Source organism: Pyrgilauda ruficollis, unplaced genomic scaffold, assembly GCF_017590135.1.
Source record: "Pyrgilauda ruficollis isolate IOZ18807 unplaced genomic scaffold, ASM1759013v1 scaffold24, whole genome shotgun sequence".
Lineage (NCBI taxonomy): Eukaryota > Metazoa > Chordata > Aves > Passeriformes > Passeridae > Pyrgilauda > Pyrgilauda ruficollis.
In genome coordinates this window covers 14525620-14553109 of record NW_024523648.1, presented here as the reverse complement: position 1 = coordinate 14553109, position 27490 = coordinate 14525620, and the positions used below count along the sequence as shown (strand labels likewise).

General features: G+C 41.3%; 1 protein-coding gene across 1 annotated transcript in view; it reads left to right on the top strand.

Annotated features, from left to right (window-relative positions):
• Positions 1 to 2317: 2317 nt before the first annotated feature.
• The window catches only part of ARFGEF3 (ARFGEF family member 3), an 84531-nt gene continuing 59358 nt past the window's right edge, over positions 2318 to 27490 (top strand). Inside the window, exons 1-4 of the mRNA XM_041470050.1 lie at positions 2318 to 2431; positions 3488 to 3539; positions 15564 to 15645; positions 18674 to 18805. Coding sequence (XP_041325984.1) covers positions 2347 to 2431; positions 3488 to 3539; positions 15564 to 15645; positions 18674 to 18805 — 351 coding nt within the window. The 5' untranslated portion in view covers positions 2318 to 2346. The remainder of the gene's footprint in view (positions 2432 to 3487; positions 3540 to 15563; positions 15646 to 18673; positions 18806 to 27490) is intronic.

Here is a 27490-nt window from a genome sequence, read left to right as displayed (position 1 = left end):
TTCAGCAAGCTGACTCATGGTGTTCTGACATCCACGCTTGGGAAGAGTCATCACAGCTTACTTGTTTCTCCTTCTGCATAATCTTACTGGCAGGCCTTAAGATGCTCTAAGGAGCCTGAACATGACCTCTGTTTCTCACAGACTGATGACATTACTATTGAGAGAAAGTGTTTAGCAACACAGAGTCCATTTTGCTTGAACACACTGGACAGTGAGTGAAACATAAATGAGTACAAATCTTGGTTCAGTGACATCGAGCATCTGTGAAAAACACCATAGCTCTGATGAAGATGCCAGCTGCAAAGGCCTTCCTGTAGAGACTACAGAGAAATTAACCAGTAAGTTCATGATGCATATAACTAGAAATAATCTGAAATTAAAAATTAATTCAGTTTCATCAGTGGTTCCTTGAAAACATGCAATTAATTATTTACTACTTACAGATACATATTTATCTTTGAGTGTTCCAGAGGCCCAAATGACCTCTGGTACATAATTTCTAGATTAAAATATTTAAATCACCATCATAGGGGTTTTTTTTGTTGTTCCAGGAAAAACAAAAACAAAGGCTTGAAAAGTCAGAAATTGACCCTCATGCTTGTTTCCACTAAGCACAATGCAGAATAAAGAAGCACATGGGTGGGAAACAATTTAGCATCACTTCAAGTTGAGCCTTGACTTACAGCATTGTAGTGCCTTGACAATCCCAGCGACTAGCTATCTCTATATTTTTCATTCCAAGGAAGGTGGCAGAGTATGGTCAGAGATAAGAAACTTTGGGAGACTACTTTAAGTTTCTTAAAGGTTGTTTTATGGCCTGAAAGTGGAAGCTAAATGGTATTTCCGTTAAAGGTTGGGGTTTTTTTGTTAGGGTGGGGTTTTTTTATTTGTTTGTTGGCTGGTTGTTGTTGGGCTTTTTGTTTATTTGTTTGGTTGTTTTTTTAAATTCTTAGTATTGTAGCAATAGGCTACACCTTTCCACCTCCAGCAATAATCTGTGCACCTCTAGACCTTTCTGGCATTATTCTAAATCCTTTTCTTTTCTGACAGGACTTTTACATTCTGGCTTTAAAAGGCAACTATGGATTATGCATTCATTATATGTCTGAACACAGGATGAGCCCTTGTAAGTATTTGGACAAGGGACAGCCTTTGAAAGCTCAATATCCTATGGGAAATGCTATGGCTGATTCACCAGGTGCCAATATCCTGCCTGGTAATTCACTATTGGTACTCTTCCAATTAGCAGAAGGAGACATAACCGCTAATACTGCCAGCTGCTACCTGGAATGCCTTTCTTATCTGCTGTCTTTTTCTTTTCATTGTCTGCTTGTTTTCTTGTCTCTTTCAAGAGAGATTCTGCAAGAAGACGAGGATGTTATAACGCTTGATTAAGTGATGCAGTCACAAAAAGGGCAACTAGCATATAAACTAGAGATAAGGCAGGGAAAGAGCAAACAGAAGAAGGTAAGAGGTTTGGTGGGTAGGAAGCATTCCGGGTGTGAGGAGGCAGGTCTGAGCTAGTGGAGTGGCTGCTCTTTCTCCTGGAGGCTGGCTTGTTGGGGACATTAAGGTGTGCGTTCCTGCAAAGGCACAGACAGCTTAAGTCGTGACCTTCTGCACTTGCCAGCTATGAAGACAGGCACAGATCTCACAGCCACTTATGTGACCCCACCGGTTGCAGGGTACACCCAGCGCCGGCACTCACGCCGGTGCTCTGGCCTGGCTCCCTGCGTCCGGCCCGGTGCGGGAGCGCCCGCGGCTCCGCAGGGCGCTGCGGGACAGCGGGGCTGCGCTGCGGCAGCGCCGCCGGGAGCGGAGCGCCGGGCCGCAGGAACCTGCCCGCAGGCCCGGGCTGCGCTCAGCGGCGGCAGCAGCAGCCCCGGCCGGAGCTGCGGGGCCCGGGCGCAGGCGACCTGCCTGCCCGCCTCCCGCGGGGCTGCCGCTGCCGCCGCAGGGCCCGGCTCCGGCGGCGCCTCCTCCAACCCCAGCGCCGGCAGGGAGTCCCTGCGCTCCCGCGGGCAGGGCCAGGCCCGCCCCAGCCCCGCTGCGCCAGCGGGGCCTGCCCGGAGTGGGAGAGGAGGAGGAGGAGGAGGAGGAGGGACTCCGCAGCGGCAATTACTGACGTGTCCCCGCCATGGAGCTCGGCGTGATTCATCAGCGGCAGCGGGGCGGCAGCGGGGTGCCGCGCTCCGCTCCCGCCTAGGCACTGCCGCGGCGGGGACAGCCCGGCACGGCTCTGCCGCCCGCGCCGCCCTCCTCCTCCTCCCTCCTCCCTCCTCCCTCCTCTAGCAGGCCGCCTCTCCTCCTCCCCCGCGGCTAGGCGAATATCCCGGGGGAGGCAAGATGGAAGAAATCCTGCGAAAGCTGCAGAAGGAGGCGTCGGGGAGCAAGCACAGGGCCATCAAGGAGAGCTGCACCTGGGCCATCGGTAAGGCGGCGGGCGGAGCGGGGCAGGAGCCGCCGATGGAGCGGTTTTGTAACGCAGGGGGCAGGGAGACCTCAACAAACTTGTTCCGCGACAAGGAGAGCCTCCTTAGCGGAGCCTCCAGCGGCTGGGAAGAGAGCGGAGCACCTGGGCCGTTCAAAATGCCCGGGAGCTCCGCGCTGCTGGAAGGAGCCGTGGCACCTGCTGCCGGTCCCGGAGAGCATCCCCGCCCTCGCCTTCCCCACCGCCTGCATCTGCTTCGTGGCTCTTGCGAGGCAGATATATGGGTATCAGTAGCTGTCAGTTTCCGTGTATGTTTTGGAGCTGCTTTTTCTTTGAAGGCCCCCTCCCTCCTTTAAATCATGATAGAAAACATGCAGTACAGCTTTTACGGTGACTTATGTTCGGGAATCTATTTTAAAAGCTAGAAGTTTCGTTCTAATGGGTTACATGAGCTCTTTTATCCTTGTAGTATAATGATCAGTATAACGAGTTAATCTTTCAAGGGAGTACAATCTTAGATGCATTTTAGAATCCACCCATTTTCCGAGATTGTTTTGTCTTGAAGTGTTTTTTGACATTTACAACCTGGAGCACTTAATTTAAATCTGCATAACTGGGATGCTTTCAATTGCTTTACATTTTTGGTTTTTATCCATGCATAGCTACAACATTCTGTGGTAGATCAGACCTGTTGCTGTCTTATTACTGGCCTTTCATCTTGATGTTGCATGAGTTGCTTCATTAATTGCATGTGAGTCTTGCGCAGCAGCCATGCAAGTATCCTCTACACTGTTCCAGTTTTAGTGGATGTGCTGCTGAAGTGCTGATAAGTGAAAGGGAAAAGATGGTACTCAGTGCCTTCTCATTGGGCATGCAACGTCCTGGCAGATTTATGCAGAGCTTTGGCAACTCAGAGCAGCAGTGGTTGTTGTTCTGTCAGGTGGAGTAGTTGTAAAATTTTGGATCATTGGCTCGGAGACTGTAGCCAAATGTATTAACTGTGGTTGAACTCAGAAGTTTCTTTTAAAAGCCCTGTTGTTTCCTTTAATTGTACAGAAACCTTGGATTCTCCTGATGCTGCTCTCAAGATACCACCATATCAGCTGAGGTAAGAACATTGAAGTTGAGTTCTGTAGAGCTTGTGGGTAAAATTGAATTACAATTTACAATTTGTAAAATTGAAGGAAAAATTTTTAATTAAAAGTGAGGTAGTGGAGTGGTCTGCATCTATGTGATTTCTGTAGTTTGTAGATATACATATCTAGGCTGGTAGTAGTGGATAATTTTCTGATGAGCCCTTGGCCTTTGGCCCTGAATGAAATGTAAGGAAATGTATTAAAATGGGCATGAGTACGTATAGTGGTGACATTGGTTAGAAAGGAGGGCTCTCTTATGGGCTAAAGAATTTCCCTGCTAAATTCCATCTTTCACTAATAAGCAATGATGTTTCTTAGTTCTTCTCAGTGTGCTTGTGTTCTTTTAAGTCTAAGTCATGTTTTGTTACTGAAAATAAATATTCCAGAAACTAAAAAGTTATATCATCATATAGCTAGGACACTGACTAGGAACTAAAATAATACAGTTTCTATGCCTACATCTTCCTTTAGCCTGCTAGATTATCTTGAGTGAGCCTTCTTCCCACCTCCATTTGTACACATATAAAATGGGAGAGGTGGCATGGTCCTGATTTGTCTAGCTATTTAAAATCTCATTTTGGAAATTGTCCTTGTTATGGAGTAGGTAAATAGGCAAAATTATCCACTGTCCTTTTTGACAGAACCATTAAGAGTCATCAAAAGAAACTAGCAAGTGCACTGTTTAAAACAAAAGCACGTTCTTTCATGCAGCTTAATAGTTAAGATGTGAAATGGTTAGGCTTGCCTTATTAGAGAATGTAATGGATGCTGAAAGATTGCATGCATGCAAAAACCACCTCAACAAATCCATGGAAGACATTGATTGAAATCCATCAGTTGCACAGGTACCGTTCTTATTCAGAAGTACCTTAATCAGAGGTGATCGAGTTTATAAAGCAGGATGTAGGAATGCTGCTGTATGTTTGGCCTGTCCTGTGATCCTCTCAGGTATCCACTGTGAGCTGCTGACAGCGAGGAACATATTTTTTGCTTCAGTATTACTCTCCTGGGAGTGTTTTTATCACCTCAAGATTCCCTGATGCTTCTCTCATATATGCTTTGCAAGGAAAGTTAGGGATTGAAGAGCTAGTTATTCCAGAGCAGTCACCATATGGGGAAAGAATAGGAGCAGTTCTTTTGCCACTCTAAATTCCTGTCAGCTGCAGTCCACAAGGGGCCTCAGATCAAATGGGGGATGATGTAGCACAGGTCTGACATGACCAGTGCCAGACACAATGCATTTCCAGCACAGAATGGAAACAGCTGGATGACTAATTCTCAATAGGTCCACAAGAATTATGTTTACTTGTCACTGTGGCTGGAGAAAACTTGGCTCTTCACCTTCACATGTATCAGCCTCTAATATGGTGTGTGGTCTGTGCCTTTAAGTGCTATTGTCATTCCCTATGAATTAGTTAGCTGGCTGTTACCACATGTAACATTACTTTTCCCCTTGCCTACTACCTCTTTACAGGGAGGCCTTTTTCTCTTCTTCCTCCAGTGTTCTTAATGATGTATTTTAGTTAGGGTGTTTTTTCCACTGTAAATCCCACTTTTTTTAAATAAAGTGAATACCTTTGCAGGTGTAGCTATGATTAAATAAGCTCTTAATGTTAGACTTGTCAGTAGCAATGCACATTATTACTGGATGTTTTGGAAAATGAAAGGTGCACAAGAGGATTTGGACAAAAGCTTTTGTTGTGGGGTCCTTGGTAAGGCTCAGCCACAGAGCCTTAGATAGTGTGGGCAATGTTGCTAAACATACCCTTCACTCTCTGATAACAAGCTACTGCCAGGCTCCAGATCAGCAAACTGGACCATATCTTGGGCTGGAGTTTGCCTGCATGATGTGCAAATTAGATAAAAGTTCTTCGCTTGGTATTTGTTAAAAAGCAGCACCATGATGGCTTGGTTCCTAATGCTGGAAAAGAATAGCCTGGAAAGTAGAGCAATGGCTGTGACCAGAAACACAGCCAAGATACAGGATGGAGATGTCCTGGCCGTGCCTCTTTTCTGCTTTCAGTCTTACATCACATGCAGGTTGTATCAGCTGCTGTAACACAGATCAGCCTCTGGCTGCTTATCCAGTTGGAATCTTAATCTACACTTCACACTTAGGTTCTTTTCTTTCTAGAATTGAAGAATGAAGGCTGCTCACAAGAATGAGAATATGTAAACTCTATACTCACTTCTTTCTTACTTATAAAATAAAAAGCCATTTTCTGCTTCTGACACCCCAGTTCTAGATGAGTAGAGGTTCTTCGTAAAGTTGTCTTTTGTAAAATTGTGGTCCTAGTGTGATAATGGGGAAGACAAAGTGTTTCTGCTTTTCCTCAGACTATGAGCTTTTGAGTTCAAGAGGTTTTTGACACGTATTATATCAGCTACATACTTACCTCCCAATACTGTCTACTGCATTCTGTCTTGTTCCTGATCTATCCATAGTTTCATCTTGGACTTGTGTTTCTGAACATGAGGCAGACCGCATTAGAGTTCCCTGATGTCTGTGCAATTAACTGGGGACATCAGCTGTAGCATTGGCATGGGAGCTGTTTCCAGCAGTTACCTGCTAGCAGATTAGATAGCGCATGCCTGCTATGTTTGGGAGCACCTTTTGCCCCAAGGGAGTCCCAGTGACTGACCATCCAGACTGGAATGTAATTCTTTAATTAGTTTGATAGAGGTCTGTTTGGTATATCTTCAGGGAGCTAGATGAGACTATTTTGCTGTTCAACTTCCTTTGATGTTAGTTGGACTTATGAATCAAAATCCCCGTTAATGACCTTGCATATTGATTCTAGTGAGGGTCATCATTTAAATGTCTCTCTTCCTAAAGAAATACAAATCTCCAACAAACACAGAGTTTCCCACAAAGTCTTGTCAGCTCTGCCTTGAGATAGGAATATGTGTGTGATTTTTCAGTACTTTTAACTTATGATCAGAGTATTGGGCAAGGGTGTGAGATAGTAACAAAGATTAAAGTGCATCAAGATGGAAATGGCATTAAGTCAGTTCAAGGCATTGCTGTAGATGTTCCATGAATTCTTGAGAAGGGAGAATCACATAACCCATTGGTAACTGGCCTCTTGTGATCTGTCTAGTATGACAGTATTTGTCGCTGAACATGAGTTGTGAAAATTGGATATATACTAAGTGCTTAAGGAGGCTGGGTGGCTGACTTATAAATAATGAATTAGATAAGAGAAATTGATGTGCTTGTGTTTTAATTGGTGAATTGATCACTTGGAAAATAGCTTAAGAAACCTTAATGTTGTCTGCCAGCAAACAGTTGTTTGCTACTCAGCTGGGCTATATTCACTTCAGCATTTTCAGGATGGCAAATTCTCCCCTAAGGCCAACACTATACACTGAACAAGGCTCTCTTCTTGGCTTGTTGTGATTTTAGAGGCTGAAATATGCGCTATAAAAGGTAACTGAACAGACACAAGAAAATGAGCTTTGAAAAAAAATGTTTGATTGGAGCAGTTTAATACTCATGAGGATTATCTGCATATCAGAGGATAAAATAAGAGGCTAGACAGCAGTTGTCAGTGACATACTGCTTTGAAAAAACTTGGGATTGCCAGAGTTTCTTGGAATGCGTTATGTCGTTAAGTCATGCCTTGTAGGCTATGTAAAACTTGATGACTTGCTATCAGCACAGACTTTGCTGGAAAGAAGAGATTGGTTGGGACTTCTGAAGGGGCATTTCTTTTTGGAAGAAATGCAAATTGGGTTTGCATGGCCAGGTTTTGGTAGCAGGAGGGGCTACAGTGGTGGCTTCTGTGAGAAGCTGCCAGAAGCTTCCCCCGTGTCCAGCAGAGCCAATGCCAGCTGGCTTCCAGACAGAAGTGCCCCTGGCCAAATCTGGGCCAGTCAGAAATGGTGGCAGCCCCTCTGTGATAACAAATTTAAGAAGAGAAAAAAAGGTTTTGCAGATGTAATGGCTTCCAGAGAAGAGTGGGGTGAGAATATGTGAGAGGAACAACTCTGAAGACACCAAGATCAGTGAAGAAGGACAAGGAGGAGGTGTTCCAGGTGCCTGAGTTCAGATTCCCCTGAAACCCATAGTGCAGACTGTGGAGAATCACCTATGCCCCTGTGACTCATGGAGGTCCATGAGGGCACAGAGATCCACCTGCAGGCTGTGGAGGACACTCATACTGGAGCAGGTGGATGCCTGAGAGGAGGCTGTGAGCCTGTGAGAGGCTTGTGCTGGAGCAGGTTCCTGGCAGGTGTCTGTGGAGCAGAGGAGCAGGTTTCCTAGTAGGACTTGCATGCTTGTGGAGGACCCACGTTGAAGCAGGATGTGACTCCCTTCCCTAAGCCGCGGCAGGAACAATGTGTGATGAACTGACCATAACCCACATTCCCTGCTTCCCTGTGTCTCTGGGTGGGAGGAGGGAGGAGTGGGGGGGAAGGTGTTTAGGTCTTATTTTACTTCTCATTACCCTGCTCTGGTTTTGGTAATAAGAAATTCAATTAGTATCTCTAATTTGAGTCAGTTTTGCCTGTAGCAGTATCTGGAGAGTGATCTCTCTCTGTCCATATCTCAAACCATGAACCCTTCATTATATCTTCTCTCTCCTGTCCAGCTGGGGAGGAGAGTGACAGAGTGGCTTTGGTGGGAGCCTGTCATCCAGTCAGGGTCAACCCGGTAAAATCCCTCTTATATTTTTCATTGGCCTTTTAAAAGTGATCAGTATTTCTGGAGATTATAGCTGGAAAGTCAGAAGTCAGTGAGGAGCAGGGTCATGTCTAATAACCAGTTCATGTCCGATTCTGTCTCTCCCTGCTTGTGTCCCAGTGCTAATCATGTTGGTGCTAGCTTTTGAGGGCAGTTTGTGAACTTTTTCTATAGTCATGGACATGTGGGGAGGAGGACATTTGGGGATGAAAGTGGTAGTTCTGCTCCTTTTTTTTTTTTTTTTTTTTTTTCACAAAGAGGAAGTGGTCAGTATCTCTAGATGAGCATCTGACATACTTCCTGGGAAGAACACAGTTTATAATCTCTTAAATAAAACAACATGCTCACTCATTTTACCTTACATGTGCTCAACAAATAATAAAAGCAGTAATTGTGGTGTGATCATCACCAGACAAACAATGCTATAGAGACTTTCAATCCACTTAACTTTGCAGGTAATTCATCCACTTACAGAATCTTGAGTCTTGGGATACATTTCACCTTCTCTATTGTGAAGAAGTGTTTGTGATTTCATCGTTTATGTCCTCTCATATCTCTTAATTTTGTTCATGTTTTCTGTTAGTTTCTTTCTACTGGGAGAGAGTGGCTAGGAAAGCTGATACATACATAGCAGATCCCTTGAACAGGGGAGGGAGGAATGGTGTTTCTGAGGGATTTTTTTCTGGGGGGTGGTTTTAGCATATCTCTCTCTATTTTACTATCTCTCTTTTTTTAAAACAATTTGTTTCCTGCTCTTGCTGCCACAACCACCTGGCATTAGCTGCTCCTGTGCTTTCTTCCTGGATGTGACTGCTGGGTGTGACTCATGCTGCTCAACCATTACATGCTCACTATCTGCCATTCAGCAAGTGAATTATGAGTTCCCTGGCAGGCAGCTGGCCAAGAAGAGATTCTAGAGACAGTGTGGATTACTGACCTGCATCTCCCATGCTGGCAGTTTACAGCCTGGATCCAGACTTTTGGGAGCACTTATGTAGTCCATTTGGCGTTTTGGATGAGATATATGCACTGGTCTTGATTTAAAATGTTGCATTCTCAGTTGTAATGTTGAGGAGTAGACAAGGGAAGGAAATTAGTGTTTAGAAAGGCAATATGCCACTGATACAGTATTTGAATCAATCTGCATGTTTAATATGGGATATGTAAGTGGCCCTATTTCTTGTCCAATGGGCGGGTATTTTTGTCTCAGCAAAATTTTGCATCTGTTTTGCAACCCCAAAAGATGGTAGTGTTGGAGAGGAAAGGGAAAAGGATATGTAGGGCCAGCCTCAGGAGTCCCTGAAAACCTGTTAGCTGGGGTTATGACTATTGAATGTATTGAGCAAAATTTAGCATTGTTATCAAAAAAGACACATTTTTCTTACTCTTAAACTTGTGAGTTTGAGTGAGGGTTTTTTTCCTTGATTTTAGTGGGGTTTTTTGAAGAGCGGTGCTTGCTCTTTCTGAAGATAACTTTCTGCCTTTCCTGATGTTCTTTGTATTAGTGAGCCATAATAATCACCACTGCCTTGGGTCTTTGTTCCTTTTATGGACTCTTCTAAAAATTCACTCTACTTTTGTGACAAAGCCCACAGTCTTGGCCAGGCTGAAGATAATTTTCTTCATGGGAGCTGGTAGAATGGGAGTGGGGAGCGGCTGGGTGGGGCTGAGGATGACAGCAGCCATAGTTTTAACTCTCTGACTTCTAACAACAAATGAAAGTGAAATATTGACCTAAGGTTCTAAGGATGATAACGGGATAGCAGTATGTGTGTTTGTTTTAAACATTTGATCACTTTCAGTGCTTGCAGAAGAGTAGAAAATGAGAACATCATGAGGCTTTTGATAATTGCCTTAGAGAGTGAAATATGGTTGGGGGCAGGAAGAGGGGTGGCACTGAAACTGAGAGGACTGTTTTCCTGCTAAATGCTCTGCTCTGATCTTTGTGTGATGCTGTGCAAGTCATGACTTTTCTTTGTTTTGAAAATGAAGGGGTGAGTGGGAATAATGAAAGTATTTTCTCACATTTCCTTTATTTACATTCCATGAAAAGTAACAAAGCTGCAGGAAATTCACTACCTTTCATTTTCTTCAATGTTTGTTTGCTTAAGAAACTGAATGTGCTGAAGTGCAGTGAGTATAAAATTACGTAATGCATTGCAAACATGGGGATATTTTTAGCAACCATCCCTTAGGTCTGTCAAGATTTAGCACTGAACTGCTGTGAAAGTTGAATAGCATTGCAGATTACAGCACTGACCTTCAAAGTGTAACTAGTAATGACCAGAAATACACCTCATTCACCCGTTTCTTCATCTGGTTTCTGTAACTCACAGCTGCAGTGGAGAAAATAAGGTAATTTGCAGAATGTCCATGTGATGGTACCTCTGTGTCTCTTTTTCCATTCCCTCAGCCTGCTTTCTTCCAGCATTGCAAAACTTCTCCTGATGGAAGCTTAATTCTCATTAAACACTTTGTTTGTTATTTTGTGCTTAAAATTTCAAACAAAATGCTTTCACTGGACAAATCTTCCAGAGTTACCAAATATAGGGAAGAGAGGTTTCATGGAGTAGTTTGATAAGCTATCAAAATTGTAGACTGAACAAGTCCAGCTTCTCATCTTCATACTCCAATTCAAATCATAATCAACAAACTCACATAAAGGCTATGGATTGCTTTATGATTAAGACTTGGTGAGGTTTACATGTGTCATCAAGCTTTTTAAGAGTAGAATTTGCAAGTGACTATTGACACCTTGTGCACAAAGGGCAAATATCTGTGGGGGTAGAGAGCAATGATAACGTGTCAGTGATTACACTAAAGCTTTGGAGACTAGAAGCATCTGATTATTGTTTTTGCCTTGTCCACCTTACTTTAATATTCTGTGGAATCTTTTGCTGTCTCTCTTCCTCTCCTTTCAAGTAAAAGTATGTCTTGTGCTTATAGGTTTTTTTTGTTCTGTTTTGTTCTCATCTTGACAAGTTCCTATCTAGGAACTTTGTGTTTCTGTTAAAATCAAGATGTTATTAGCTAGTATAGCAAGGAGGCAAATGACCTCAGAAGCGCTCTCCAGCTGAGTGACTGTGCTGAGCTACTTAATTATGATGGTATGAATTCTGTGGTCTTGGCTGCACTGGGTTGGCTGGAAGATTAAATTGCTCATGTTTGCCTTTCCCATGAGTAGAGTTGTGCTGCTTCTATAGTGGTAACTTCATTTATCTTAGAAAGGATGCAAATAAAAAAGATTATAAATACCATTATGTCACTTCTTTAATACCAAGCAGTTTTAAATTGCAATCTCATTCATGATTCCAGGTTGAAAAAAGAATTATTCATTCTAGCTAGGAAACTGTGTGAAATTACATTTAGGCGTTATTCTGCCTTTTTTTCCCCCTGTGTCATTAAACATCCTCTGATAAGCTGCTCATACTTCCCTGCAAAGGCAGGCTTATTTAACTGTTGGGTGAACACTTTGTGTCTGGGTTTGAAAAACAAAAGGATTGAAGGAAAGAGGGAATACATGAAAAAAGAGGAAGGAAAAATTAAATACTGAGTTGGATGGAACTCTGAGAGAGAGCTGATGTCAGCAGCTGAGGTGAGAAAATTTGATATGGAAAGAAAAGGAGCATTAACCTTAAGTCAGAGGAGAAAAATCCTTTCCATTATAACTGGATAAAACCAAAGAGTTTTGTGCTCTGTAGAAAGGAAAAGAATGAGATTTTAAAAAAAATAAGATGCAAGTGGTGAGACAGAAAAAATGAAAAGGCCTTTAGCCAGAAATTAAAATTTCTTTAGTTATTAGTAAAGGTGGAAGCTCACCTGATATGTGAAAATATATGAGGCAAATCTCATGACACAGGAAACATGCCCACAAGTGTCTCTATATTTGTGAGTAACTGGAGTAAAATCCTGGCCCTGTTGGTGCAAGTCAGCATTTATATCTACATAGTTTGGTAACAGTCTCTCAGCTGTTTTCTTTTTTTTTTTTTTTTTTTTTTTCCCCAGGACCTGTAAACTGCAACACTGAGTGCTTGTTCATTCTTATACAGCACGGTAGCACCAAAGTTGTCTAACGGTGCATAATCATCTTGTAGTGGCACATTGTCATAAAGATAATTTGTTGGCTTGTTTCTTCTTGAAAAGGAGGATTCTGACTGGAAGGCTTCAGAATTTGTCTTTTATCCTATTGCTCTATTATTTCTCTGAGTACTGTTGACAAACTTGTACTTGCATAGAGGTAGAAATTTTAGTGCTGGAGGGGTCTGTTGTAATCATCTTGTTTGACTTCCTGCTTTGTGGAGGTGGGAGAACTTGCCCTGTATTTATATACTGTGGATTCCAAACCTCTCTCCAACATGAGTTTGACTGTAATTCTCTTTGTAAGTGGGATGATCATATTTCTGCATTAATCATTTCTCTACAATGTGAGCAAGGACTAGTCCAGGTTTTAAATACTTCCATTATGCCTAAACTTGTTGGTGGAATCTTTTATCAATGTTCTCTAAACTAGTATAGGAAAAAAGATTTATGTTTCTATTTTTATATGTACATGTGTTCATATATACAACACTAGAATTTGTTTTATGTAAATGAAATCATTCCTATTTGTGCAAGGACAGTGTTTACTTCTGTTTGTTTTACATAAGGGTAGCAGCTGTGGGTACTTGCAGAATTCTGAGAATTCGTCTCTACCAATTATTTTCTCATCATGGGCCAACTCTTCTTCCTGAGTAAGTGATGCTAATAATATTACACTGTGCTACTTCTTTTTAAGCAGCCTAGGTGGAGAAAATCTTTTCAGTCCTTGGTTACTCTGACTGTATGTCAGACTTTGGCTATGACTGTTATCCTGCCTAATAAAGTGTATCAGAAAGTGGCAACAGTGGTGAATCAAATTCTTATCTGTTTTTTCACTGGGCTGTGAATTATTCTATGGAATGCAAACTGGATGCTGATAAGGTCTTGAGGTTCTGAATTTTGCTTCTCCTATGTAATTTTCAGTAGGAAGGTAATGCAGAGAGCTGTCTTATTTTTAATCTTGAATTTTCAGAAATGGTCTTAAAATAATAGGATTATCACCACTTGCATGAAGGGAAAAATGCTTCATTTATCATGCCCCTTTCCCTAAGTTAAGGAGGGGAAGGTGGGCTGTGAGACTGTGTTCCAGGCACTAACAACAAGGAGTTAAGTTTAGGCAATTTTCTATCTTCATTACAGTTTTTATCATGAGAGTGAATTAATGAGCCATTATTCTTTTCTCACTAAAGGCTTTTTTTTTGTCATGACAATGAGAATAGAATGATTTTTATGATCTCTCTACGTACAATAGTAATTTGTCTTGCTCTGACCTTTCTGGCAGTCTGTTTTGACTGACCTGCCATAGCATCCCTTATTCCAGACCTGCAGGGAAGGAGGTAGCTTGATAGGCTGACAAGCCACAGCAAGCTTGGACAGCTAGAAAGGTCATTGTAACCTAGTGTGCTGAATATAAAGGAGGTGTGTGTTCCCATCACTCATTCTGCAGTTGGCAAAGTTGACAGTCATGGAGTGAGGTAGTTCAGGAGGGACAGCCTGTGCTCTGGGAGGTACTGGCCCTGGGTTACGCACTTGGTTCTGTTGCTGAGCTTTTTTGCTTGCCCTGGCAGATATCTTCCTCTCTTCCAAGTCAAAGGTGTTCCTTTCCTTTCATTCTCCCTCTGTGTTGCACTTGATGTGTTTCAATCAGGGTTAAGTTGGTATTTGTGCCTCAAACTGTATGTGTATGTATGTCCACACTGGCATGCAACAGTATGGATACTCAAGAGTTACAGGGTGAAACTACTTTCTGTACATTATGTAAATGGAGAATGTTCTTAAACATGTTTAGAAGTATATTGTTGTGCATCAGCTTATTCTGAGGAATAAGGAATTATTTCACTTATGTAAAATGTCTTACATGTGTAGTACTACAAAACCTGCATGAATTGTCACTTAACCATACAGAACTGCAGACGGTGCAGTAAGCAATGAAATCCCATGGTGGGGGACTGCTCAAAACAGAGTAGAATTATAAAAGGGCTGCAAGATAATAAGGGCAAACCTCATTCCCTTACTTCACTGCACTCAAATCCATTGAGGTAATTCCAATCTGCATTCCCTATTTTGCAGCCTTATTGAACTGAATTCTTAAGATGTTAGAAGGGACTGTGTTAATTGACATCCTTCTCTCCTGTTCTGCCTGAGGATTATCTGCCTGTCCTTCATGTTCTCATGCTATCAGATGATGCATTTAAATGGCAAGTTGAACTGAACTGTGAAGGGTGCTCAAGCTAATCAAACATTGTAAGATATCTCTGCAGGTGTTTCATAGCTGTAGCATGGAAATGCTAAAGGCTTAATTGACTGAGTGTGTAACAAGAACAGGAAATGACACAACGGCAATTCATTTTCTCCATGAATACAGTGGGAACACAGTCTGCAGCAACCTTAATTAGATTTTCAGTTAAACATTTTTAGCAAGGATGGGAAGTTCAGCTAATTGAATCTGTTCTAATTTCCATCCTCCTGTTTGTCATTTTTTTCTCTTCTTTTTTGGGACATCTATCAAAGCTCTTATTGTTCTCTGCTCATTGCAGTATGTGATGACAGATGGCAGGCAACATGCTGATGTGCGAGGTAGCTACACATAAGCCATAGGAGCTCCCACCTGTCTTCATTATCATGAAACTGAACTGGATCCACTCCAGTGGCTTACGACTTTCTTCATTTTCCCCTCTCCTCCCAGTGTTCATCCACTTTAATGTGAGAATAAATTCATTCTGTATTAATAATGCCCAAAACGTTTATATGCTGTTGCAAAATTTGTAGAAAGTCTAAAACAAATGTGGTGTTCTGCCTAGAAGAGATACAGGTCCAAATAACCATCAGTTTTTAGCATCCTTCAGTTAGTACTATACACTGTAGTAATCTTTTTTCCTTCTTTCTTTCCTGTTTGTGTCTGGCTGCTGGGCTAGCAGTTAATACCTTGTTTTGGCACCTGTTGGTATGCTGATTTCAAATGCAAGTTCTCATCACTTTAACAGAGGGAATATAACAAAGTCACAATGTAAAAGCACTTAAAGGTACTTTCTGGATTAGAGATGTGTGAAGTGTGTGATGAAATATACCAGCTTTCTTTAGAGGGTAAAAGTGCTTCACAGAATTGTGAAATTATCTTTGGATGCTGTATGCAAGCATGACCTTTCTGAAACTGATACAGCCCTTCTGGAATGTTACTTGGATACCAATTTTAATTGCAATTTTCCCTCTCATTTTTTAAAATTTTCCTTAGGGAGAAGTGTCTCCTTCCTCTTCAACTGGCTCTGGAATCAAAGAGCATGAAGCTGGCCCAACAGGCTCTAGCAGGGATGCAGGTATGACTTTAGAGTGGGAGTGTGTTCGTGAGCAGTGGGTGTCAAGAAAATCTGAGCTTTTCTTTTGAAAAATGCTACAGAAAAAGCATCTGTCCTCGGGTGAACCTAACAACAAAGTTCACATTTCTGTTCCAAAGTTAGGATGCAAAGTAAAGGCTGGTGATTTTGAAGAAGCTAAAAATGTTTTGCAGATAGGTGGGAGGTCCTGGATTTTAACATTGAAATGTAGATGTACTCTTCCTTGTGGGCCCTGTGCTACTCCCAGAAAAGTTTGCCACTGATAAGCATCTGAGAAATTAGGCTGGGACTTTGTTTTCTTTGATTAGAAAAGAGGACAGCAGTGCTTGGAAGATGGAGAGGTTAATAGAGGATCTGGGAGCTGTGTTCTTTATGTGTGGGCACTTCTCTGGGTTTTTTGTACACTGAAAACACTAGAAACAGCATCTGATTTGGAAGTCTGTGAAATTGCAAAAGAAAACAGCAGTGCAGCACAAGCAACAAAAAAGCTCTCCTGGCTTTGATAGTATAAAAACTAAAGGAGTTTACTGTTCTTTTAATTGGACAAATGAGTACAAGTCAGTAAATACTTACTACTGGGGGAAGCTAGTTGTGGAAAAGGCTGGCACACTGCTGGGGTGTAAGATCCATTTTCCAAAAAGAATTTTTTCTCTTGGAAGGCCAGAAAGAAGTTGTTCTGGGAATATAAGGATGTAAGTGGATCATTCAAATTCACTTTTTCCAGCATATGAGGTGTCAGACACTTGGTTAGAGAGTTCCCCATATTGGGGCACAGTGTGGTTGTAGAAGGGAAGGGCTGTTAAGATAACAAAGGGACTGGAGCATCTCTCTTATGAGGAAGGGCTGAGAGCAGGGGTGGTTCAGACTGGAAACGAGGTGCCTCCAGAGCTGGAGACACCACAACCTCTCTGGACAACCTGTGCTTGATCACCCTTACTGTAAATTTTGTTCCTGGTGTTCAGAGGAATCCTTCTGTGTTTCAGTTTGTGCCCAGAGCTTCTTGTCTTGTCAGTGGGCACCACTGAAAAGCTTCTGTCTGTTCTTTTTGCACTCTTCAGATATTTATATGTAGTGGTGAGATCCTCCCTGAGCCTTCTCTCTCCAGTCTGAACAGTCCCAGCTCTCAGCCTTCCCTCATAAGAGAGATGCTCTAGTTCCCTTGTCATCTTAGCACTGGACTCCAGCAGCTCCATATCTCCCATCCTGAACTAAACATTCTTCTTTGTACAGAAAACCCCATTATTGTCATTGCAGATTGAGTTAACTCATTAGGCTGTACAGTGCTAAAACACTTGATATTCTGGTATGTGGGAAATGCTGTAAAACATTCTGAGTTAAACCCTGGCTGGCAGTTCAGCTTTACCCACTCACTCCTTCCCTCTCAGAGGTAGGGGAGGGTAAAAGTGTAAAAAGGTAAAAGTGAGGAAAATTGTGGGCTAAGACAAAGTTTAATAGCGAAAGCAAAGCTGCATGTGCAAATAAAAGAGTATGTGGAATTCGTTTACCACTTCCCATGGAGCAGCAAGTGTTCAGCCATCTCTAGGAAAGCAGGGCTCCATCATGGGTAACTGTTACATTGGAAGACAAATACTTTAACTCTGAATGCCTGTGTCCCCTCCACTTCCTCTTTCTTTGCCCAGATGTTGTTGCTGAGCACAGTGTCATATGGTTTGGGATATCCCGGTGGTCACGTTGGGCTCAGCTGTCCCAGCTGTGTCCCCTGCCAAACTCTTCTGCAGCCCCAGCCTACTTGCTGGGGAACCAGTCTGAGAAACAGGCAGCCTTGAGGCTGTGTAAGCTCTGCTCAGCAATAGCAAAACGTGGGTGTTATCAGTGCTGTTTTGGTCACATATCCAAAACACAGCACTCTTTGAGCTCCTATGAAGAAAATTAACACTATCTGAGCCAAAACCAGTACAAGCATAGGAAATAAGAAGTAGGAATGAACCAGTGAAATGTGCTGCAATGTTGGAGCTGAGGATGAGCATCAGTACGAAGGTGATGCAGAATATAGAGAGGGAGTGGGCTGCTCAAAGTCTCTCTCTACTAGGACAGAGCAAGGTTGTGTTCCTGGGATCTAAGACAAGCTAGTTTTGCTGTGTTGTGGGATCTTCTGAGGAGATAGGAGCTGGGAAAAGACTTCTGTGGACACATCTCTTGCAGGATGCATGCCACTAATAGGAGACACCCATGAAGGTGGTTACAGACTATATGGAAGAGGCATATCTAGTAGAACTCCGAGGAAATAGTGCCATTGATGATGTCAGGAGATAGTTTCTGAGATACTGGACAAAGTAAATCTGATCAGTCTAAAATATTCAGTCTGAGGTTCAGTCAGTCTGCATTGAATTCAGTTCAGCCAGCCCAATGTCGGGACAAGGAATTTTGATACCACCTCAGCTTGGGTTGGTTTCTATGTGTGTTTATGTTTTTCACTTGTTAACTGTGCTCTTTGTCTGAGGACTTGATTGTATCCATTAGTGGTCAACTTCTGTATTACACAAAACACATCTTGCCAGGAATCAAAACCGCCACCTCCACAGCACTTGTACCCTATTGGAGTAATTGGGACAGTAGGTGACTGTCTCCTGTTGGGCAGGAGATCTAATAGCACTAGTTCAATGCCAGGATGCTAGCCTGAGTGGGGTTTTTATTTCTTGTTGTTGTTTTGATGATCTGGGGGGCTGTAAAGGTTCCAGTCTCTCCCAGCTTCTAAAATACTGAGAGGTTTTGCTAAGGACATTATTTGAAGTGATATCTGTTACTGATGTCTGCTTCCTTCTAGGCACTGGGGATGTGGGATGGGCAGAGATGATACTGGAATGACAACTGACATGACACAGATCTCCCAGTTTTGCTGTTTTTCTTGTATTTTATATTGTTGAATTAATTTGAAAATTTTAGACAGAGAGCCTAACCACCGTAGTACCAAGCCCTAATAGGTTTAGGTGCAGTACTTTGCAGAGGCAGTTTTTGTCTCAACACGTACATTGCCATTTTCTCTCTGCAGAAGCTGCTGTCTGATGAGAGGTTTGTATCCGTGGAAACAGACTCAGATGAGAAACAGTTGCTTAATCAGATGCTGAATGCTGTCAAAGTGACTCCTTCCCTCAATGAAGACCTGCAAGTTGAAGTGATGAAGGTTAGTGTTTCATACACATCAGTGCTTGCAGCGGACGCTGCACGACTGAATGCTGGGATTAGCAAATAAATCAGCTGTTGCCTTGAAAATCTTCATTTTAGGACAGTATTTGATTCCCTTTTCCTACTGGCAGATGTCAGTTGTTTTCATTTCTATTTTATGTTTCCTTGAATTAAATAGGAGATAGTTTACGTTAAGATTCAGAATACTGGTGGTTCCAGTTTTAGCAAACTTAAGCAGCACAGTCAATTTCCTCCATGGGAAAGCACAGACAAAGGACTTGTAGATCTGGAAGTTTGTTATTGAGCTTTAGCGGTCATGAGGTGGGCTGTGCACACTTGTAATTTTGTATTGTATGTGCATAGGTGCTGTGTAATTTGTTAGCTGTATTTGCTCTTTGTAAAATGCTAATGATGGAGCATGATTTGTTTAGACATCAAAATGTCCCTGGACCAGTGCATAAGGGAAATTATTGTTTTGTATACTCTGACAGAACTTCCATTTCTAGGAATACTCTAGCACTCTCCTGTGTGCAGGCTAGGAAGCTCAGGCTGCCAGGAGGTAATGTTTTGGCGGGGAGGCAATACCAAAATTCTTTGCCCTGTGATCAAGCTGGTTGTATGACTTAGAAGTCACTTTTCTATATCAGTATTGGCAATACCTGTATTATTTGTACAAAGCAAGGTGATGGTGGACAGTTTTCAGATGTTTGGGTGTAAACTTTGTGTGGCAGGGTTTGTTGTGCTATAGCTGATGATTGGTGAAACCATTTTGGAACAAACCTGGTGGTCCTTTTTTCATGCTCATTATAGCTAGTACTGATTGATATATTTGGATCTATTCCTTGACCATCCTTTATGTCTAAGTGTATAGATTAGTTATTTTGTTTCTTCTGTGTGACACCGTGGGTCTAATGACTGTATGTTTATCCACTCAGAAACTGCTCTGTACGATCTGTACTCTCTTTACCACTGGAGGTGGAATATGCACTCTGTGTCAGAGGTGCAGAGGGGTGAACCTAGCAGCAAATAAGGGAGTAGTACTTGTGTGGACTGTTACCTGTTTTATGGCAGGAAGCTTCTGCTTAACTGATGACAGCCTGTTCTGCATTCCTAACCCTGCACACCTCCTTCCTGTCCCTTTTGTGTCTACAGAGGGAAAGGGGAAGAGTTGAGTACTTGCCCTACTGAACAAACAGGCTCCTCTTGGAATGCAGTAATTTTTTGCAAGTTGCTTTTTTTACGTTCTTGAGTGTTACAGATTCAGAATCTGCATGCACAGTTTCTTTGAAAGCCTGAATGTACATCTGCGAGGCAAAGCCCCCACACTAAGAATGTGAACACTGTATTTTTCTACAGTTCTGAGTAAATATCTTCTCAAGTTGTCTTGACATGTGAGAAGCAAATATAATTTCAAAACATCAAACCACAGAAAACCCAAGCCAAAACATTGTATTTATGTATGCTTTTTTTTTAATTAGAAAAACATGTTCAGTTCCAGTTTAAGTGCAAAGGAGAAAAGAGAGCATTGCCTTAATTTCACTGAGTGAAATTTTTATGTGCACATCCTGAGCAAAATGTGTGTATGGTAAAAATCAGGCTACAACTTCAACTTCCCATTCTGAGAACAAAGCAAAATTCTATTTTGATTTAAATATTTCAAGAGACCAGAGGGTCAAAACATATTGTAATCAGGACAGTTAGAACACAGACTGATTAGATCTGAGCCTTGCCTGACAGTCAAATCAAGCAGACATCTCTTCAGATTGTAACGTGAAGGTTACAGATGCCGTTGCAACACTTGAAAATGTTGTTAGCTAACCCAGGCCTGATGAATGGCTAAAGCCTTTAGGGGGGGAGGAGAGGGATTTCTAGCAGCTGGTTTCAGCAATGTGTTTATGTCCTTGGATCTGCTAAAATGTGTCCTCAAGACAGCTTATGATTAATAACATTAGACTGTGTTATTCCATCTAGAGGAGATAAAATACATCTTTATCTAGTGCAGATAGACATTAGACACTCCTGAGTGTGAGCAGGTTTGTGTGAAACTGTGTCAGCTGTGGTGTCAGCCTGGTTCTTTGTGACTCACTGCACAGTTGCACCAGTCTCACAGGTATTAAGAATGCAACCATCAAAGATTACACAAAAGCTTTTAGTCATGCAAAATCAGTGTGAAAGTAGACATGCAGGAGTACAGAATTCACTGTAAGTTGCTGGTGTGTAAGCTCCTAAATAATTTAAATGTGTTTGGGGTTTTTTTCAAAGTCCTATCCAAAACATCTCCTGCTGTTCCCAGTAAGAGTATACCAGAAATTCACCCTTCACATACTGTAAAAAAAAAAGTCTTGGATATTTATGTTAGTGATTTGTTGTGACCCACCTGTATTACAGATGGAAGTGTGAAGGGATCTGATTAGCTGAGGAGAGCATTCTGTGAAGATGCTTTTTACATTCAGATGTCTGCATGTTGGAATTGGCAGTGAAAGGAAAGGGGTGCAAGGGCAGTTAGTTGCCTTGCCTCATACACTTTTGGAGCATGTCCAGTATTGTGAAGGGCCATCCTTAGACAGGAATGGTATGAGTAGCTGTAATGGTTGCTGTAAATAAATGGAGAAGAGTGCTAGCAGGATCTCTTCTGGAACTGAAAAAAGCAAACAGTTGGGGCCTCTGTTTTAAAAATGGAAGGACATTGACTAATTTATGGCTAGGTACCAAATCTTCCTGATTTTTAAGGGTGAGAGTTGTGGAATGCTCTGCAGATTGCCAGATTGGAGGATCACAAAACCAACACTCTGATAGCATTCAGGCTTAAAGGCCAGGGCTGGGGATTGTGACTCCTGAGTGCATCCTGGGCAGCCAGGGAAGATTTAAACTGCCCAAATGCAACTGTCAAGATGAACTTAAAGCCTTCCTCTCTTGCGTTATCTCTCTCCTCTGTGCTAGGTGAGGTACCTCTTACCTTTGCATAAACTCGGATTGACTCTCTGCTTCCTCTGAATACCTGTTGGGGATTGTGCCTTTCTCTTTAGAAAGGTTTTTCATGTAGTCATTATATGGGGAAATTCCTCCCTTGAATTTCCAGAACAGAAGTGATACTCTGAAGTCCTTGTTTATTTTTCTTGCAGAGCACCCCTATAATTGGTAATCACTTGGTAATTCTTATGCCAACAGCACTTTTATGCCCAAAAAAGGCTGTGATCTTTTCAGTGAGGCAGGGGGAAAGGCTGTGGTTTCTCTTTGACATGAATGGGCACAAATAACAAACACAGGTGTACTAACTAGCTTTGATTTCCCACATATCAAAGCGAGCTGTCTGGGTATATAAATTTTGTATTCAGACATGTATGTTATTTAACTGCTAAGCCAAATATTTCTTTAGAATATCTCAATTACTACCAGTCTGTGTATTCTCTGTATCTCTGACACATTTTATGGTAGAGATTTATTAGTATTTTCACACCAGGGACTAAAGTGAGGTTATTTAGATGCTTTAATTTATATTAAAAGATACTGGGATAATTCAGAAAGTCTGACAATAGTCTGACAAATAGAGACAATAGTGTATCTGACACAAGGCTACTTTAGTATTCATCTTTGATGTTGTCATCTTTGTTGCCATAAAACTGAAACGCCTTCTAGTATGTGTGTAATCAGTTTGTGTTTTAGTATGCTTAACTGGCTGTATCAGTGGAAAGAAAATATCACACAATCATACAGTACCTTGCTGATGATTTTGTTATACATCAATAACTTCACTTTCAAACAGAATAATTAAATATTTATAGTTTTATATTTTCTTTAGAATATTCTTGTAGGAAGGAAGAGATATATTGATTGCTAATCAAATGCAGTGCTTTATCAGTGAGATACCAAAGTTACTCACTGCTCTATTTCTGCAGTTGCAGATGGATAGAAAAAATCAGGGGGACAGTAATTTAGCAATTCCCTTGAATGAACATGATCATGCAGTGGGGCTGGCACAGAAGTGGGAAAAATTTTGTTGTGTGACACAGTGCCATGTTATAAATTGAGTGAAATGTAAGGGTGTCTCTCACATTGAAGGGTGGGAACATTTTGTTGACGTTAAGCACTAGATAAACAAGCTGTAGATAGTCTGCAGCAGAAAGAGGACATGTTGTGGACTGAAGATTAATACTCGCTTTTGAATTCAGTTGTGGAGTCCGGGGATCCTGATTTTTTTCCTCTCCCTGGCTTGATGCTTTTAAATTCTGGCCTAAAATGTTTTTAAAATGGCTGAAGTGCTTCTACTTTGTGCAGTTAGGCCTTTGCTTGGAGGAATACATAAAGTATTGACAAAAGCACCGTCAAGTATTGTCAGATCAGCAGTGGAAAAGGAAACGGGGAATCTAATCTATAGCTGAACCTCTGGATTGCAGTCACTTCAAACCTCAGCAATTCTGTGATTTTTATTTTCTCTCTTTGAGTTTTTGGTAATTTTTCATCACTAGCCCTGACTCTGAAGTGCTGTCCTGCCAGGAAAGACTACAATTAGGCTTTGAATGTAGCTGTTGCACCCAGGCAGCTGAAAACAAATATTGAGGGAGTGGGAAGTATGGAAGGAATCCTCAACAGCAGAGAATCTTGGATATTTTTCTTCTTTTTTTCTTTTTCCTTTATTCTCATGCATGTTATGGTCACTTTCATTTATGAGTTGACCCCCTTTTTAATAATGCAGTACTTCTATCTGACTGTGATAACACTATTCTCAGGTAACAACAAAAAATGTTTAATGAAGAGTTGCAAATCACTAGATGAGTCCTCACACAGAAACAAGTTCTTCAGACAAACCAGATACACAGAAACACATTCTCCAGATAAACCAGATACACTGTAATATAATGGGTACTGAGGTAAGAAAGTTGCTCTTAGGACAAAGGTGTGATTGATAGCGTAAGATTTCCCTTTCTACTTCATGCTTTTTTCTTCAGTCACAGAGACAGCCTTGTCATGTAATTCAGTGCATTTCAGTCCAGTCTGTGTCCAGATTTCCTGGGAAATTGCAGGACAGAGATTTTCAAGCAAGAAAAAGAATAATGACCTCTTGTGAAAGGAACTCAGTTTTTGGATTTGATGTTTTTCCAAATACTTGTTCTTTATTTCACTGTTCTAATTAATGGTTATATGCTGGACATGTTATGAATATATACTGTTTCTGCCAGTGAAGATTCCAGGCTTTGCTTCTTATTACATCTGAGAAGACTTCACACGGTTGAGTTGCAGCTACCTCACTCAGGGTGGTTTTTGAATAGACTTGAGGATTGCTTTGAAACCAAAAAATAATCTTCCAAAGTGGCTCTAGAGGGAAGACTCTTCTAGTTCCCATCATTTACCTGTTGTCCATGGCAAACAGCAGTTTCATTTAGGAAAGATTAGTTTATTCCCAGTGACTCCAACTTGCATTTGTTTGTGGATTAGGTGTATTTCTTGCAGATGGGCAAATTCTTTAGGATTTTTCCTCTGTAGGCTTTCAGTGAGGAGTCAGCCAGAAGTCTGTTTTAATCTGTGAATGAGGTTTAATGAACCCTTGCTAAATCTGCTGTGTCAAGGCAATCTTTTCTCTTTGTCTTTTCACTGATCCATTAATACAGCATTTGGGAGCTCTCCACTAAGTATAGTAGACAGCTCTCTTTGTGATTTCAGTTTTCACTTTGGACATATTTGGAACTGAAATCTGACTTAGAGTTCTGTGGTAAAACTTAGTTTGTGCAAGGACAGACTGTCTTTAGGTTGGGTATTTGCAACTGTTCTTCCCAAGATTGCTACTATAATGCTTTAAAGGTGCAAAGTGATTCTTTGAGAGCTAAGACTCATCTCCTAGTTTTTTTAAAATTTATATCTGTAGTAACTAATTAAATTGATAGGGCTCCAGTTACAGTGTCAAATTAGTCACTTGAGAAGGTCAATATTGAAAGTCTACAAGGAGTCTGAGAAAGTTTAGTGACAATTTTTTTTTTTTTTTTTGCCTTAGTTTTCAGTTTCTATAACAGTTATAGTTGACCTGTTTTAGGGTCTGTACAACCACGTTGTTACAGGTTCACGGAGGTAGTCCTGATCTGGTGCAAATATTGAGTGAAACTGGACTGTGCTTGACCAACCAAGCAAAACTTACAGTTAATTATTTCAGAAAACTTGTCAGGAACTTTGTTGCTGCTTGAGCAGGTCTCTGGCCCTCCAAGACGGAGAACAATTTGCAAAATGACTCCAAAGTGTTTGATCCAAAATGTTGACACAACACAACTGTGCAATCCAAGTCCCTTTGCATGATGATATTCTAAACAATTTTCTTGAATATTAATAAATTATGTCTTCTCATTGTTCTAAGATTAATGTTTATGAAATATATTTTTCCAAATACAATGTAGTTATGCTTAGTTGAATATAATTTACAACTGTTCTGCTTTGTCTTGAACTGTAAAATCAAATGGAGGTGTGTTAGCATCTGCTCTGTTAAAGAGGGGATTCTGTAAAGACTTGCACAGTATCATGCAAATAAGATTTTTTTTAAAGATCAGTCCTGCTGAGAAGTGCTGTATAGAGTTCTTAGTGCTTAGCCTTTTCATAAGTTAAATTTTTGCAATGTAGGCCAATTACAAATCCAGACCCTCTTGGGTTTGCTTGTCTCATTTTACTTCTTTCTGGTTATTTTTGAAAGTCATTTTATTCATGGCTTAGTTATAAGTAACCAGGTTAATTCCAATGGATTGAATGACCTACCTTGTGGACTTCAAGATAAGCTCATCCTTTCCTGAGTTAATTAGAGCTATAGTAAATGCCTGGTACTGTGATTAAAGAATTCCCCTGGTTCTTAGGCACCTGTTCATTGTAGCCAAAACCAGGCTTGAATTAAATAGCAGAGCTTTCTCCTTAAAGAATCCAGAAGAATGATAATGGTAGTGGCCTGAATGTGGCCAAATGGACGGTGGAGGATAACTGCCTAAACCACTCAGTAGTGAATGCAGTATCTCTATAATGCAAACTCGTTCCTCACTACCATTCTAGGCTTGAATTCTATCCCTGAACAACCTCTGTGGGTTTGGTCAGATGTATAATTCCAAAAATCTAAGCAGAGTGTTGGTCAGCTTAAAAGTTTTGCAGGATAGAAAAGTAGGCTTAATTTCTTTCCTGAAGAAATTCTAGTGCAAATTTTAACTGTCTCAGAGTTGTGAGGTTATGAAGGTGTTTTCAGATAGAGAACATGCTCATTCTGTCACATTGGAGCTGTCACATTTGGTGTGGCATAATCAAAATCATTGGCATCAACCAAAAAGCAGCAAGTCCCTAGCTCTGTAAAGTGTCATTTCACACCTATCAAGTGTGGAAGTACAAGTTCTTTTAGACTTTTTTTAGTCTGACACATATACCAAGAACCTGGAATTCACTTAACCATTACGAAAATGAATTGCAAAGATATTATATGATCAGAACCCCAAATACAGAAAAAACCCTTTAACTTTGACATGTGGCCTTTTAGTCTTTTGCCAGCTGCCAGACATTAATGCTTACTGGTGGTGACAGTGGCAAGTTCTGCCAGCCACAGTGGCCACACAACAGTGTCACTTGAAAAGGGTCACTTGCCATAGCTTTTGCATGCAATTGTACCCATACTGCAGGTGTGCCCCAGCTGTGCACAGATGCACCCAGTTTAGACCTTCTTGCTTGTGAGCATCCCATGATTAGGGCCACTGCTCCCATAGCTGTTAGCACCATCTGGTCCTGGGGGCCGCTGAGGGGAGAACTTGTGTCCCAATAAGCTGTTCTGACACTGCCAGCCAGCTCCTTGGATCCTCTACCCTGGAGCTCCTCACGTCTCATGTAAGAGAGGAAAAAGATAGAGAAACTGTATGTGACATGGCAGTTGGTGATGCAACCACAAAACCAGCTTATCTGGCTTTTTAACATCACTTTCCTGGATGCAGGTGAGGATATGGTCTGGGATAGGGTAAAATCCTCTGGCAAGCCAGACAGCCTGTGGGACACTACTTCCTAGGTTGTCTTGAGGCTAACTTCTTGCCAATTAATCTAGTGACTTGAAACAGTAATATTAAATCAGCTGTTGTAAAGTACATTGCCATGCCAAACATTTCCCTGTTACAGTTTTGCATTATCTGAGAGTAAGGGAGTTATCTTACCTCTCCCCTGTCCAAAAAATTCTCTCATTGTCAAGAATATAAATGTCAGCATTTTCTGCCCAGGGGAGACACCAGTTCTTTTTTTCCTTGACAGCTCTAGCTCTACTTACATCCATGTGTTGACATCCTTTTGAATCATTTTAGTAATTGGTGCATGAAGCTTCCATTTTTATTTGAGAACTCTTTAAACTATTTGTTGGTGTTTTCCAGTTAGGTATTTCTCCTTTTTCACTTTTGTTTTACTCAGATTTGCATAGTATAATTTGTAAAGTAATGCAGTATACCTGAATAGGTTGTAACCTGTAAAGGAGAAAATGTCATCCTAGTACTGCTGTTCAGTCTTTTTCTTTATTTTTCTCTGTCTTTAATTGTTAAAATTCTAAAGATAAAACCCACTGTCAGAATGTTGACAAACACTGTTAAGTATCTATTAAACTTTGAATAATTTATTCCCATAAGCAGAAGTTTCACTTGGTTTCATGCCACCATAAATAGTGTAAGCAGCAGTTCTGTTTTAATCCAGTGAACTAAATGGG